We start from the raw sequence: 16,752 nt of genomic DNA, 5'->3' as shown, positions 1-16,752 counted from the left end.
AGCTCCCTCCTGTGGTCATGAATGGTACTTCGGCTGGTTCTGTCCATGGGCTTCCTCTGGTGGTTGTGAGTGGAGCTGCGGCTTCTGAGTTTCCTTCCACAGGTGACGAGGTTAATTCGTTAGCTGGCTGCTCTATTTAACTCCACTTAGATCATTGCTCCATGCCACCTGTCAATGTTCCAGTATTGGTCTAGTTCTCTCCTGAATCGTTCCTGTGACCTGTCTTCCCAGCAGAAGCTAAGTTCCTGCTTGTTTTTCTCTGGTTTGCTATTTTTCTGTCCAGCTTGCTATTTTGATTTTTGTCTTGCTTGCTGGAAGCTCTGGGACGCAGAGGTAGCGCCTCCGCACCGTGAGTCGGTGCGGAGGGTCTTTTTGCGCCCTCTGCGTGGTCTTTTTGTAGTTTTTTGTGCTGACCGCAAAGTTACCTTTCCTATCCTCTGTCTGTTCAGTAAGTCGGGCCTCACTTTGCTAAATCTATTTCATCTCTGTGTTTGTAATTTTCATCTTTACTCACAGTCATTATATGTGGGGGGCTGCCTTTTCCTTTGGGGAATTTCTCTGAGGCAAGGTAGGCTTTATTTTTCTATCTCTAGGGCTAGCTACTTCCTTAGGCTGTGTCGAGTTGCATAGGGAGCGTTAGGAGCAATCCACGGCTATTTCTAGTGTGTGTGATAGGATTAGGGATTGCGGTCAGCAGAGTTCCCACATCTCAGAGCTCGTCCTATATTATTAGTAACTATTAGGTCATTCCGTGTGCTCTTAACACCAGGTCCATAATTGTCCTTACCACCAGGTCATAACACTCCACTACTCCCTGTCACCCATCCGATCCTCGTCATATCTCCGGCCCCTCCACTACTCCCTGTCACTAATCCGGTCCTCGTCATATCTCCGGCCCCTCCACTACTCCCTGTCACCCGTCCGATCCTCATTATACCTCCGGCCCCTCCACTACTCCCCATCACCAGTCCAGTCCTCGTCACATCTCCGGCCCCTCCACAACTCCCTGTCACCTGTCCGATCTTCGTTATATCTCCGGCCCCTCCACTAATCTCGGTCACCAAACTGGTCCTCGTCACATCTCCAGCCCCTCCACTAGTCCCCATCACCCATCCAGTCCTTGTCATATCTCTGACTCCTCTACTAGCCCCCATCACCCATCCAGTCCTCATCATATCTCCGGCCCCTCCACTACTCCCCATCACCCGTCTGGTCCTCGTCACATCTCCGGCCCCTTCACTACTCCCCATCACCCGTCTGGTCCTCGTCACATCTCCGGCCCCTCCACTACTCCCCATCACCCGTCTGGTCCTCGTCACATCTCCGGCCCCTCCACTACTCCCCATCACCCGTCTGGTCCTCATCACATCTCCGGACCCTCCACTACTCCCTGTCACCCTTCCGGTCCTTGTCACATCTCCGGCCCCTTCACTACTCTTTGTCACCCTTCCAGTCCTTGTCACATCCCCAGCCCCTTCACAACTCCCCATTACCCATCCAGTCCTCGTCATCGCTCCGGCCCCTCCACTACTCCCCATCACCCGTCTGGTCCTCATCACATCTTCGGCCCCTCCACTACTCCCCATCACCCGTCTGGTCCTCGTCACATCTCCGGCCCCTCCACTACTCCCCATCACCCGTCTGGTCCTCATCACATCTCCGGCCCCTCCACAACTCCCTGTCACCTGTCCAATCCTTGTCACATCTCCGGCCCCTCCACTACTCCCCATCACCCGTCTGGTCCTCGTCACATCTCCGGCCCCTCCACTACTCCCCATCACCCGTCTGGTCCTCGTCACATCTCCGGCCCCTCCACTACTCCCCATCACCCGTCTGGTCCTCGTCACATCTCGGCCCCTCCACTACTCCCCATCACCCGTCTGGTCCTCATCACTTCTCCGGCCCCTCCACTACTCCCTGTTACCCGTCCGATCCTTGTCACATCTCCGGCCCCTCCACTACTCCCCATCACCCGTCTGGTCCTCGTCACATCTCCGGCCCCTCCACTACTCCCCATCACCCGTCTGGTCCTCATCACATCTCCGGCCCCTCCACTACTCCCTGTTACCCGTCCGATCCTTGTCACATCTCCGGCCCCTCCACTACTCCCCATCACCCGTCTGGTCCTCGTCACAGCTCTGGCCCCTCCACTACTCCCCATCACCCGTCTGGTCCTCATCACATCTCCGGCCCCTCCACTACTCCCTGTTACCCGTCTGATTCTCGTCACATCTCCGGCCCCTTCACTACTCCTTGTCACCCTTCTGGTCCTTGTCACATCTCCGACCCCTCCACTACTCCCCGTCACCCGTCCAGAGGGTTCTGCACATATGCGTGACGCTGTGACTTCATGATGCCGTTACCTTCTGAGGTCGCACAGAATCCTCATGGTCTATCAAACCTGGAAGCCACGACCTAGTGTAGGAGGTTCGAAGATTTCAGCAGGAGCAACAACATTTTTCTGATACATTTGCAGGGCGATACTTTCGTTACTTTTACTGCACAACTTTGTTTTCTCTTTATGGCATTTACATGACGGGTTAGCTTCACTTTGTGTTTTGACAGATCAGAATGAAATAGGTGAAATATACTGTTTGTTTTTAATGTGCAGTCGGGAGAGGTATCTACATTAGTTTTTTGTTTTTCAATAGTTTCCTTTTATATTTAAGTCTTTCATGGGACTTTAATCTGCCATTGTCTGATTGCTTGTTGTACGCACTGTAATAATACAGCATTGCGGTATATAGAGACAATAATGTTCTGCTTCAGCCGAATCGCTGACAACAACCCACTGTCAACCTGCAATCACATCACGGTAGCAATGGCGGCATTTAAAGGGACTGTCAGCACAGAATGACTGTTCAAACCAAGTACAGGCGCTCCAGTGTATCATGGCGGTCAAACATTTAAGTACACCTTCCCACCTGCTTCCTTTCCAACCAATTTCAGCCTTTTCAGGAAGTCAGAGCTGTTAATAAAGAGGAGGGTGAAGTTTGAAGGAAAACAAGAGGGTGGGAAGGTGCCACCATCAGTGATTTGCCACAGGGCTTAAATGGTTAAACAGCAGCAATCTGATCTTGTTGACTTGACCCTACCTAGTGCATACAATTAACAAGGTCAGGAAGCGGTTGACCCTGTATGTCTCCATGGTGTATACATCTGTCTTGAAGGTTTGCTATTTGGTGCTCCATGATGTATATGTGTCATGTTGACCACCTCCATTCACCACAATCAGAGGCTGGGGTCGGCTGGTGCACACAGATGGTTCCTACGGAAGGGATTTGTGTGGTTGGCCATCTATGGAATTTAACCCCTTATATGTCCATTTAACGGTTTAGATAGAGAGATGTGGCTCCTTCTTTCAACCCATCTCCCCATCTGTCATGGGTGAAGTGGTTCCCAACATGATACCAATGAAAACGTCAACTCATTCCACAAAAGGCCCGTCCTTGTACATCATGGAGCCAGGGGTGACACGTCTTGTACTTTTTATATCTGCAGAACACCCGGGCGTGTGCCCCACCGGTCTGCAGGACTTGTCCTGTTCCTACCTCAACAAGACCCTGTGCAGCCGAGACTCTGACTGCCTGCCGGAGCAGAAGTGCTGTCTGTCCCATGGCAACATCCTGCAGTGCACGGCGGTGAAGAACGGTAAATATGACCTTCTCCAGCTTCACACTTACGTTAATGGTAGGGAAATCATATAATGTGACATGAATGTGCCTGATTATGTTGTGGGGTCTCTCCAGACCTCGGAGCATAATAAAAAGAGTGAGTTAAAAAAAGGAAATACCCTCGTGTCAGTCACCTTTCCCACCATTGTAGGTTCACCCTGGTCTTCCGTTGACTCCTCATACTCTGAATCCTTCCAGTCTTCATAGCAAACAATGTCCTCTTCCATGTTTTCCTTCACTTTGTGCTGAGTGAGGGACAGTCAAGATATTATGACATAAGTCTTCTGAAGCCTGCTGAGTCCGGCTGGTGAAGAGTGGACTAAGGTGTAGAAGAAGACATGGCCTGTCAGGAGGAACAGAAGAGACCAGTGTAAGGCCGGTTTCACACATCAGTGGCTCCTGTACGTGAGGTGACAATTTCCTCACGTACCGGAGACACTGACTCACGTAGACACATTAAAATCAATGTGTCTCTGCACATGTCAGCGTGTTTTCACGTACCGTGTGTCCGTTTGGAAAACACGGAGACATGTCAGTGTTCGTTGGAGCGCACGTATTACACGGACCCATTAAAGTCAATGTTGTTCGTGTGCAGTCCGTGTGCCGTGCAGGAGACAGCGCTACAGTAAGCGCTGTCCCCCCAGCGTGGTGCTGAAGCCGCTATTAATTTCTTCTCTCCAGCATCGTTCGCTGGAGAGAAGATATGAAAAATCTTTTTTTTTTTTTGGGGGGGGGGGGGTCATTTAAAATAAAGATCCCTGTCCCCAACCCCCTCCCACCCCCTGTGCGCCCCCCCGCTGTTAATAAAATACTTACCTGGCTCCCTCGCTGGCTGGCGCTGCTTCCTGTTCTGGCTGCACCTTCTACTGTATGATCGGTCACGTATGGGAGCTGGAGCCCCATATTCATCACTGTAATAGGCGGCACCACGTGACCGCTCATACAGGAGAAGCTGCGGCGAGGACAGGAAGCAGCGCCAGCGAGGGAGCCGGGTAAGTATTTTATTAACAGCGGGGGGGGAGGGGGGCGTACAGGGGGTGGGAGGGGGTTGGGGACAGGGATATTTATTTTAAACACTCCCCCAAAAAAAAGATTTTTCATATCTTCTCTCCAGCGAACGATGCTGGAGAGAAGAAATGAATGGCGGCTTCAGCACCATATGCAGGAGACAGCGCTTAACTGTAGCACTGTCTCCTGCACGGTGCGTGTGGTACCCAGTCGGCACACGGGCAGCACACGGATGGCGCACGTGTGCCACACTGATGTACCACGGGAGCACACGGACACACGGATAATTCCGGTACCAATTTTTCCGGTACCGGAATTATCTGGACGTGTGGGACTGGCCTAAGAGGGAGATAGTGAAAGATTAGAAGGGGATATGTGGTGGCGGTACTGGTGAGCGGTGAAGCGAGAATACTGCTATCTTCACTCCTGTTGTCTGCCCTGGACAATCTGGAAGAGGTGGCTGTTCTGCTGCATTTTTAGGAAGAAAATCACAAATGTGGACATTTCCAAAATTTGAGGTGAATTTGATTAATCTCGATTTACTACTCTAAAATTATAATTTATAGATTACATGAAACGACCAGGGGCAAAACCCGGTCCGGTCCACGTTATCACTATATATTTTACATACTTGTATTCTTTTGTCTGATTAAATGGAAATTTTACGCACAAATGTCTTGTAGGGTTCATGATGGCCTATAAAATACCAAAACCCTCTGTGCTACGCAAAAATAAATGGGAGACTGATTCCTGTCACCCATAGATGAGCAGATCAGGAAAAAATCAAATTCACGCGTTTGTGCAGATATTCCTGGAAAAATCGATTCCCAGTCACGTTATTGTCCACAAATTTAATGTCCCTTATTGTGATCTGGAGTCTCTCCTTATGCCCACCTCACCACTCATTTCTCTGGATCTTCTGCTCCTTACTGTCACCCTTCCGATCCTCGTCACATCTCCAGATTGCTGTCAGGTATGCTGAATTCTCCAGGTCTCTCATGCTCAGCTGCAGCTTCTCGGTTGGATGGGCCCAGTAGGTTTCTCCGCGTGTGCCTAGAAAAGTCACAGCACATGTCGTGGCATAGTAATGCCATGACATCTTGACGCTGTGATCTTCCACACCTGCACAGAACCCTTCCAGGCTATCATACTCGGAGGTTCCAGTCTAGTGGGAGAGGCAATGGGGTTTCACCATGACAGATGGCAATCTGAAGATGTGACGAGGATCGGATGGGTGGCTACGAGGAGCAGAGGAGTTGGATAGGTGAGCGGCGAGTTTAGGTTTCTTTCTTTTTTAATACTTTAATAGTCTTTTTTGGTTCAGAAAATGGAGGCCAGAGGGATCGCAGCACAAAAATGATGAATGTTGGCGAATACGGATATTTGTCAAATTCCACTCGTATTGAATTTGACGTGAATGCATTTGTTAGTCTCTACTGTGCCCTTATCTATACACATTTCACCTTTGGTTTATGGATCTGAGGATACCCCCTCTGGACACCAGTGACCACCCCATCTGTTCTAATGTCTAGGAAAAAACATCCACAATGCATTGTCACCCATCACTGCTGAAGTCCCATCACCAGGACAAACATATAGGGGAAGCAGTTCCAGGGTGCACTATGGGCCATTCTGTAGGTTTGGTCTTCTGTGAGGCCTGGTAGATATGGAGAAAAGCTAAAAGGAGCAGGAAATTGATGGAAGTGTTGCTAGCCCCATGACCGCGTATCGCCAAAACAGGGTCTTTCCCGTACTCAATCTTCCTGACCCCCACCCCATCCCCAGGGGGCCATTCTCCCCTTCTCCTGTAAATTTAAATTAAACACCAACACGTAAATTTCTTTGGATAATTTTGGCCACAGCGGCCATTTTATTAAACAAACAATAACATAAATAACAACATATATACCATATGTAAAAACCTGGAGGGGAGGGTTCTTGGGGGTAAGAAATCTGGCTCAAAAATAGGCATAAAGCCACCACCAACTTTAAAACCAAACACTTCTTTACCCTCAGCCGTGACCACCAGCTCAAGGGCACCATGTAACCCATTTCGGGCAAACCAAAACCCCAAAGCTCCCGAGGTAAATTCCCCGTCCAGAGCCCGTAAACAAAAGCCAGATCAACCCCGTAAAAACGTCATCACCACCTCCAAGAACCCCACCCCCCGCCAAAACTGCCACTGTGACAATGATAACGAAAACTCCCCTCTGGCAATAACTGATTAAAAAACCGAGATGAGAAAAAACCCAACTCCCCGGCTACCCCTCCATCAAACTGTTCACTTAAACTAATCCACAATAAAGGGAGGGAGGGTGGGCTTCTCTCCTGATGATTCACCTCACAAGTGATCCTTCCCGCACTTCTCCAGCCCCTGCCTCCTTTCCCCACTAGGTCCACCCCTTATTCAAAAATTTCCACCAATCACCTATAAGATCCCTTTTTTTTATTCAAAACTCTAAAACTCCCTTCTTGGCAACGCAGTCATGTGGGGGCTTTCATCCAGCTGCGCCCATTACAGCCCCCCTTCTTGACCGCGTATCGCCAAAACAGGGTCTTTCCCGTACTCAATCTTCCTGACCCCCACCCCATCCCCAGGGGGCCATTCTCCCCTTCTCCTGTAAATTTAAATTAAACACCAACACGTAAATTTCTTTGGATAATTTTGGCCACAGCGGCCATTTTATTAAACAAACAATAACATAAATAACAACATATATACCATATGTAAAAACCTGGAGGGGAGGGTTCTTGGGGGTAAGAAATCTGGCTCAAAAATAGGCATAAAGCCACCACCAACTTTAAAACCAAACACTTCTTTACCCTCAGCCGTGACCACCAGCTCAAGGGCACCATGTAACCCATTTCGGGCAAACCAAAACCCCAAAGCTCCCGAGGTAAATTCCCCGTCCAGAGCCCGTAAACAAAAGCCAGATCAACCCCGTAAAAACGTCATCACCACCTCCAAGAACCCCACCCCCCGCCACACACGAACAGCCCTGACCACCTCAGGCTCGTGAGTGCCCCACCGCCACCAAAGCTCTCTCGACTCCTTCCTGTAGCCCGAGTGCCCATAAATCCATACCAACATCATTAAGATGCACTCCATCATCCCTCCAATAATTGCCAATCCCATCCTCCAGCTCCAAATGTCTAACGGCAATACCCCCGTTCCGAGACACAAATCCTGCCACCGCCCTATTCAGCTTCACCCGGGCTCTATTGATCCCTCTATGGGACCGTACATCACGCCACTTCCGCCTTGGTACAATGTCCGACCACACCGTCACAACACCCGGGAAAGATACCCACAACCGTAAAAAATCAAAACGAATGTCTCTGATCAACTCCCTCACTGGCCTAACTCCCAAATCATTTCCTCCAAGGTGAACCACCAAAATGTCCGGGGGTCGATCCAATCTAACGGCGTTGGCAACTGCCGGCAACAAACTCCGCCATAACATACCCCGGAATCCCAACCATCTAATAACCACCGAATCCCTTACAAAGCCTAATTGCCTACCATTTCGCCTGACATCCGCACGAAGCGCACCCCAATGAACAAATGAATGTCCGATAATCCATGCCAGGAGGGAGGTTCGACCTGAAAAAACACAACAATGATTAACACCATAACAAGGCTCTCTCCCCCACAGACCTAATTCCTAATATAAGACAGATATCGATCCGAACTCCATCTGCCTATTCTTTTGATAACATCAACGCCTAGGCCCAGACCATCCGCCTCGGACGCAGCACCAATTCGAAATGAATGCGACCCGAAATTCTTCGGGTCAACACCCAACGATCCCAAACCCCTCTTCAACAGCGCCGTAAATTGGTAGCGCGACAAAAATTCCCCGTTCTGATGTCGTAACAAAGGGCCTGCCCTCAGTGCCGACAGACGCCAATAAGATTCCAAACAGTGCTGCGGGCACATCCCGCTACCGTCAACTCTCCCCAGCACCACTCGCCTACCCCTACCAAGCTGATCAGTCTTAGAACGCCTGATCCAAAATACAATACCTCCTGCCCAAAAGTCAACATCTTCCGCTAACAGACCACCCACCTTATTTTTATTTGGGGACACCAGCTCCCCCAGGCGCAAAGCGCCAAAGAACGCTAAAGAGAAGGCTAACCTAAACAATACAACCTCAAACTGCGAACTACAAATACCGCCCAAAGCCTCCCCAAGCCGTTCCAGCATACCAAAAGAAATCGGCCTACGCTTATCAAAAGACACATTGCCCTTCCGAAAACCCTTCAAAGCCTGCCTTATCAAAAAATCTTTTGTCAGATCAGCTGAACCTTGCAACCGAAAACCAAAGGCCAGACCCGCAACAACTTTGTTTAACCTCGAAACGGACCATCCCCATTCGGCCGCCTTACCCATCAAAGCCAGCAGAGCCATAATCTTATCGCCGTCGGATTCCACTGGGCCGCATTGGACCAACCAACCTTCCCACATCTCCCACGCCGCTGCATAATCCGACCATGTCCTGCTCGACAGTGAGGCCTGTATCAAGCGACCTCCCCTTCCGCAACAATCTGCCACAGATGCGAAGGACATCCCGCTCCTGTAGGTTCCGAATCTGGCGCCAGTTCCCGGAATCGGTCCCACTGAAAACGAGATAAAGCATCAGCTATATTGTTTTGGACACCTGGTACATGCACCGCCGAAATCCACGAATTCAATTCCAAACACCTCAACACCAATTCCCTAACCAACCTAATCACGGGGGGAGAAGAGGAAGATAAACTGTTGATAACTGACACGACACTCAAGTTATCACAATGGAATCGTACCCGACGATCCTTAAAATTCTCGCCCCAAATAAACGCTGCCACTACAATTGGGAACAACTCCAACAATGCCAAATTTTTGGTTAGCCCGTTTTGCCGCCATTCTTCCGGCCACACTCCGACACTCCATTTTCCTGCACAGTAGGCGCCATAACCGGCTCCCCCTGCTGCGTCCGTATAAATTTCACAATCAAAGGCGTTCAAATCCTCCTGCTGAATCAATGATCTGCCATTATAATTTTCCAAGAAACGCTGCCAAACCAACAGATCGTCCTTGTGCTCCCGGCTCAAACGTATGAAATGATGAGCTGCACGGACTCCCGCCGTAGCTCTGGACAACCTTCGGCAAAAAATCCGGCCCATAGGCATGATCCGGCACGCAAAATTTAAGCGCCCTAGCAACGACTGTAACTCCTTCAACGTCACTTTCCTCAATTTTCCGATTCTGGACACCTCCTGCTTCAGCAACAACAATTTGTCGTCGGGCAACCTGCATTCCATCTTTCTAGAATCGATAAGAATCCCGAGAAAACTTAAGACCGTACAGGGACCCTCTGTTTTCTCCTGCGCCAAAGGGACCCCGAAATGCCCGGACACCCATTCCATGGTGGCCAATAAATTACCGCAAACCGCAGAGTCCGGGGGGCCCACAAACATGAAGTCATCCAAATAATGAATGACCGAAGCAACATCAGAAACGTCTCTAACAACCCATTCCAAAAAAGTACTGAAAGTTTCAAACAACGAGCAAGAAATGGAACAGCCCATCGGCAAACACCTGTCTAAATAAAATTCTCCATTCCAAAAACAACCTAGTAACGGAATGCTCTCCGGATGTACCGGCAGAAGCCGAAAGGCAGACTCGATGTCTGTCTTCGCCATCAAGGCCCCCGCTCCGTACATACGAACCCATTGCACTGCCGCATCGAACGACGTGTATACAACCGAGCATAATTCCTCCGCAATGCCATCGTTAACAGAACAACCTTTTGGGTACGATAGGTGCTGGATTAAACGAAACTTATTTGGCTCCTTCTTGGGCACCACCCCCAATGGAGAAACGATCACCCCTTCCATAGGCAGCGAACTAAACGGGCCCGCCATTCTTCCTAACTCCACCTCTTTTGCTAACTTACTCGAAACAACATCCGCATGTAAACTTGCTGACCTCAGATTTTTTGTAGAAAAGGGGACCGTATGATTCGGGTGAGGAATCCTAAAACCTTCAGCAAAACCGTCCCTAATCACCACCGCCTTCAACCGGTCCGGATATCTACTTAGATAAGGGGCCATCTTTTGAAGCCTCACCGGCGTCACCCCCATGACCGCTACCCCCTGCTGGCTTGCCCCTTGCTTTTCTGAAACATTTTGAAGCCCCGTGTGAAGCTCCGCTACAATGGGAACACACGTGCTTAAACCTGCAGGTATTGCCATACTTGCACTGGCCGTCATTGAACTGCCAGCACGTTCCCGTTTTTTCCTTCGCCCCTTGATACCCCTGTCCTCCTCCTCCCCCTTGTCCTGATTGCTGACTACTACTCCCCGCGCCCCCTTGAAAGGACTGCCCGTACCTCACAGGGGCCATCACCTTCAGCCACAATCCAATGTCCTTATGCTCCCATTTTATCTCAGGCCTAACCGCCTTCCGCTGCCTGAATTGTTCATCGTAACGCTGCCAAGCCTGGCCCCCATACGTACGATGTGCCTCACCAATAGAATCAAAGTAACAGAAAAGACCCGAGCAATTTTCCGGGAATTTTTCTCCTATCACACTGGCCAAGATAGCAAAAGCCTGTTGCCAATTAACAAACGTTTGCGGAATCAGGCGCCAACGCCTTTTTTCCTCCTCTTCCTTTTTGCTATCATCTTTTTTCCCTTTGTCCAGATTAAATTTTTCCAAAGGGAGGAGGGAGAAAATCTCAACAAATTCATCCTTCCAGATCTTCTCCTTCACCTCCTTCTTTAAATGGGCACCGAGGGGACCCTCAAAGCACACAAAGACCTCCCCTTTTGCCCGATCATCCAACTTTATCTCATCCTTCTTACCCGTCTCCGTTTGAACCGACACTGACACCCCAGCTGCCTGGGCCGACGCGGCCGCCCCAGACCTCACTAATTCACCGGAGCCCCCTCCCCCGGCTGTACTAACAGGATCCACCAACCAAGCCCCAGCAGGTGACCCTCCCATATTACTTGCTGGCCCCGCGTCCAATCGCCTCAAAATATGCGACATACCTGCCAAAAGCTCTCTAACGCCAGGAAGCCCAGAACCAGCATCCCCTACCCCCTCCACTAACCCCACCGTACCCGGCACCGAAATAGGAATAGACATGTACTCACGAGGCTGCGCAGGTGCTGTGTCCCCACCAGCCGTGTCTCCGGAATCCCGCTGTTCGCCATCTTCTGGATGTTCGCTCTCAGATCCGGGGTCGTCGCTGCCGCTGAATTGCCCCAGGCCCGCGCCCCTGGCCTCCACGTCACCAGGGGGGACCGAGACTGGCGATACACTCCTGTCGCTGGACCTCCTGGCGGATCTTGACCTGACGGCTGTTTGCAATCCACCTCGGCCTCCTGGCCTACTTGCCCGACCGGCACCTGCCCCACGACCAACGCGTCCCGGGCCCAGCTGAACCACCGATGCCAGCCTGCCCGTCGCCCTACTCTGTCGTCTCGTGCCGCTGCCAGGCCCACCTAGGGGAGGTGAGCCCGCCGCTGTCACCGCTGCTCCATAGCTCCCCCTCACTGCTGCCGTCGCTGGACTCCTGGCTCCTCCTGTTGTCGCCGCCGCTGACTGTGCTGTAAGTCTGCTGTTCCTGGCGCCGCTGGGGGGCGCCGCACTTCCCCTCGATCCCGGACTAGGCCGCACTACCTGTGCGGCCCTCACCGCTGACGTCGCTGTGCTCCCTTCTCCTCCTGACTCTGCCGCCGCTGCCCGCGCTGTGCTCCGGCTGCTTCTGGCACCGCTAGAGGGCGCCGCACCGCTGCTCGCTCCCGGACTAGGCCGCACTTCCGTTGCGGCCCTGGCTTCCGCTGCGGCCCTGGCATCGGGCCGTGCCTGGCTGGTCGCCGCTCCACGTCGCCGCCTCGCGCCGGCAGAGCCGCCGGGTGGATTCCTGCCGGAGGGGGGGACGGGCAGGATGGTCGCGCCGCGTCCCGCAGCCCCCGCAGGGTCCCCGGAGGGGCTCCGCGGCCTGCGCCTGCCGCGCGGTGACATGTCGGGGGACAATCTTTCTGGGGGCCGGGTTCTCCTGGTCCTGCTGCCCCGGCTCCCGCAGTCGCCCAGCAGCCTGGTGAGCTGCTCTTCCAGCCATCCATCGCTCCTGGACCTGGATTCCCTGCGCAGCTGCTCCACGAGGCTGTCTATGGAGGCCATGGTGAGTAGCTGCACACTTCTTCTCTCCTGATGATTCACCTCACAAGTGATCCTTCCCGCACTTCTCCAGCCCCTGCCTCCTTTCCCCACTAGGTCCACCCCTTATTCAAAAATTTCCACCAATCACCTATAAGATCCCTTTTTTTTATTCAAAACTCTAAAACTCCCTTCTTGGCAACGCAGTCATGTGGGGGCTTTCATCCAGCTGCGCCCATTACAGCCCCCCTTCTTTCCTTCTGCTTTTGACTGGGAGAAACGCTGGCCAGACGTTAGTTTGTAGTGATCAGCTGAAGGAGAACATCCTTCATTCTTCGACATACAGTAACGTTACCTGAGAATGAGACTGCGAAATATCAAATGTGACTTACGTTAATTTTATACTATTACAGAAAAACCTGGATCCTGCCCCATTCCGCTCACTCGGTGCATGGCCCCTGTTGAAGAACCTCTATGTAACTCTGACAGAGACTGCCTTGGACAGCAGAAGTGCTGCACCCCATGGTGCCGTCAGCAATGCACGGACCCTAGTAAGTGGAAATGAGTTATTATGTGTGTAAATCTGCAAAAAGTCTGTAACAATGTTCTGATTTGTGAATCTCAAGAGATGTGTAAGAGATGACTTGTTCCATCTAGGCAGCTCCTTTATCACCGTAGAATCATAGAATCGTAGAGTTGGAAGGGACCTCCAGGGTCATCTTGTCCAACCCCCTGCTCAGTGCAGGAGTCACTAAACCATCTCAGACACGTCTGTCCAGCCTCTGTTTGAACACTTCCATTGAAGGAGAACTCACCACCTCTCGTGGCCGCCTCTTCCAGTCATTGATCACCCTCACTGTCAAAAAGTTTTTACTAATATCTAATCTGTGTCTCCTCCCATTCAGCTTCATCCCATTGCTTCTAGTCTTTCCTTGTGCAAATGAGAATAAAGATGATCCCTCTACCCTGTGACAGCCCTTCAGATATTTGTAGACAGCTATTAAGTCTCCTCTCAGTCTTCTTTTTTCAAGCTAAACATTCCCAGATCCTTTAACCGTTACTCGAGCAGGAGGAGTGCAGAGAAGCAGAGCGCCGGGGACAGACAGCGGTAGGTAAGTATCTAGTGTTTGTTTTTTTTACTTTTACGCTGGTAACCAGGGTAAACATTGGGTTACTAAGCGCGGCCCTGCGCTTAGTAACCCGATGTTTACCCTGGTTACCAGTGAAGACATCGCTGGATCGTTGTCACACATGCCAATCCAGCGATGTCTGCAGGGAGTCCAGCGACGAAATAAAGTTCTGGACTTTCCTCAGCGACCAACGATCTCCCAGCAGGGGCCTGATCGTTGGTCGCTGTCACACAGAACGATTTCCTTAACGATATCGTTGATACGTCACAAAAAGCAACGATATCGTTAACGATATCGTTATGTGTGAAGGTACCTTTAGCTTTGTGTCATCAGAACATTTAATCAGTTTACTCTCAATTCCTACATGTAAATCATTGATAAAGACGTTGAACAACACAGCACCCGCAACAACAACACCTTCCCACAGGATATGTGATAACTTATAGATTAATGGAGTCTGACCTCTGGGACCTCCACCGATCACCAGAAAGGGGCAGTATTATTATCACCACCATTAGAGTGGCACATCAGTGGTCATGCTTATCCCCAACTCCATTCATTACTTATGGGGCTACCAGAGAAATACAGTGGAGCTCAACAAGCCCATAGAGAATGAATGGAGCAGTAGACGAGCGTGCGCACTCCTGCTCCATTGTGATGGGGATAAAAGCGCCCTATTACCAGAGGTCTCACAGTTATTATCTGTCCTGTGAGTAGGAGATAATTTTTCCAGTTTTTAGTGTCTCTCAACCGCCTGAAATCTACTGCTGGCAGGGGCTGGTGCTCATCTCGGCGGACATCTCTGGGGTAATCTGCCACGCTTGAGTAGTAAACTCTGAAGATGTCGTCCCGCACGTTTCCAAAATTCGCAAAACTTGCAAAATGTTTGCCGTATTTTAAACAGTTTTTCCATCAGATTTCTGGAAAACTGCATGATGAATAGTAGAGTCCACATTCTGTACATGGACTTCTGCTCTCACCTTTCTTCCTTTCATTGCAGAAGTCCCGGAGAAGCAATGCCCAGTGGTGGCCACCCTTATCAAATGTCAACCACCTTACCCTCCAGCTGAATGTGATGATGAGGACAAAAAATGCCTGCCCGGACAGAAGTGCTGCGATGTCGGCTGCAGAATGGCTTGTACGGACGTGTAAAGTCCCCTGGAGAACTGGGAATAGATGATGTGTAAATGCATTTTCCTCACAAATAAAGATCAAAACGTCCCTGCAGAGCCGGGTGACGCAATAAATCTGTATCATGTTGTAATGACCAGAGGTCCGAATAAGATCCAGTGAGTCACAAACCAAGACCAAGGCAGAAATCTCCAACAGTAGTTTACTCAAAGGCAAAATAAGTAAGGTAATATGAGGAATACTCAGGCAGATGCACCCCAAAAATACACTAATTCAGCAGCAGCTGAAATCACTGTGCCACTCCAAGGTCTCCTGAGAACTGTATACTCCAACAGGCTAGTAATCAATTTACCTCACAGAACAACTCAATACAAGAACAAGTGTAAATTGAATGTAGTGTTATCAAGAGGAGCCCCTGGAATGACACACTGAGTATAACTTACACACATCTAATATGTGATACACCTCTAAAGTAACGATTAAACACTCTGCAAAGGGATACCCGGGTATCTATGACTATGGTACCGTAACCTAAGATGAGGCCTCTCTCAGGCAGGATTCCACACAGGCTGCAGCCAGTCCAAGTCTTCGGCGCCAATAAATTACAGCACGCTTCTCAGTCTTGTCGGCCGATGCCGAGCCCAAACGCCGGGGACTTAGTTTAGTGGACTAAAGAAGTTGTCTCTTCTCCTGTAGTTCCTAGAAATGTTCTTACAACAATCCGTCCGTCTTTATATATCAGCAGTCTGTCCAAACTTGTTTCTCAACTCAATGCACATGGACTCCACAGACTCTCAAGTACGTACTGGGCTTTCAGTAAAGTCTCAGTCTTCCAAAATAACAGACTAACTGTTTCCAGGAAAACGTTAGCAACAAAAACAAGTCTCTCACATAGTTGATTCTTCTCGAAGCTTGTCTCTTCTCTGCTCTCTCTTCCTTATCTGACACTTTACACAACGGACACCAGACCCCACCCACCAGCACACATAGTCTCCGGGGAGGGGGGGGGGGTGAAGAATCAACAACAAGTGGAACACAATTGTGAAGTAGAACAACATTTATTGGTTATTTTACATTTTTGTGGAAATTCAAAAACTGAAACGTGAGGCGTGTAAATATTATTCGGCCCCTGTAACTTAATACTTTGTTGCGCCGCCTTTTGCTGCGATTACAAGTCGCTTGGGGTTTGTCTCTATCAGTTTTGTACATGGATAGACTGAAATTCTTGCCCGTTCTTCCTTGGCAAACAGCTGGAGCTCAGTGAGGTTTGATGGAGATCGTTTGTGAACAGCAATTTTCAGCTCTTTCCACAGATTCTCCATTGGATTGAGGTCTGGACTGTGACTTGGCCATTCTAACACCTGGATACGTTTATTTGTGAACCATTCCATTGTAGATTTTGCTTTATGTTTGGGATCATTGTCTTGTTGGAAGACAAATCTCCGTCCCAGTCTCAGGTCTTTTGCAGACTCCAACAGGTTTTCTCGAAGAATGGTCCTGTATTTGGCTCCATCCATCTTCCCATCAATTTTAACCATCTTCCCTGTCCCTGCTGAAGAAAAGCAGGCCCAAACCATGATGCTGCCACCACCATGTTTGACAGTGGGGATGGTGTGTTCAGGGTGATGAGCTTTGTTGCCTTTATACATATCGTTTG

At 50.1% G+C, this 16,752-nt stretch overlaps 1 protein-coding gene across 1 annotated transcript in view; it reads left to right on the top strand.

Moving 5' to 3' along the window:
* Positions 1 to 15,211, top strand: part of LOC138638876 (uncharacterized) — a 41,497-nt gene extending 26,286 nt beyond the window's left edge. Inside the window, exons 5-7 of the mRNA XM_069728579.1 lie at positions 3,502 to 3,651; positions 13,248 to 13,385; positions 14,965 to 15,211. Coding sequence (XP_069584680.1) covers positions 3,502 to 3,651; positions 13,248 to 13,385; positions 14,965 to 15,116 — 440 coding nt within the window. The 3' untranslated portion in view covers positions 15,117 to 15,211. The remainder of the gene's footprint in view (positions 1 to 3,501; positions 3,652 to 13,247; positions 13,386 to 14,964) is intronic.
* Positions 15,212 to 16,752: the final 1,541 nt, after the last annotated feature.

Source organism: Ranitomeya imitator, chromosome 5 (genome assembly GCF_032444005.1).
Source record: "Ranitomeya imitator isolate aRanImi1 chromosome 5, aRanImi1.pri, whole genome shotgun sequence".
Taxonomy (NCBI): Eukaryota; Metazoa; Chordata; class Amphibia; order Anura; family Dendrobatidae; genus Ranitomeya; species Ranitomeya imitator.
The sequence above is the reverse complement of the archived record's forward strand: the minus strand, read 5'-3'. Positions and strand labels throughout refer to the sequence as shown.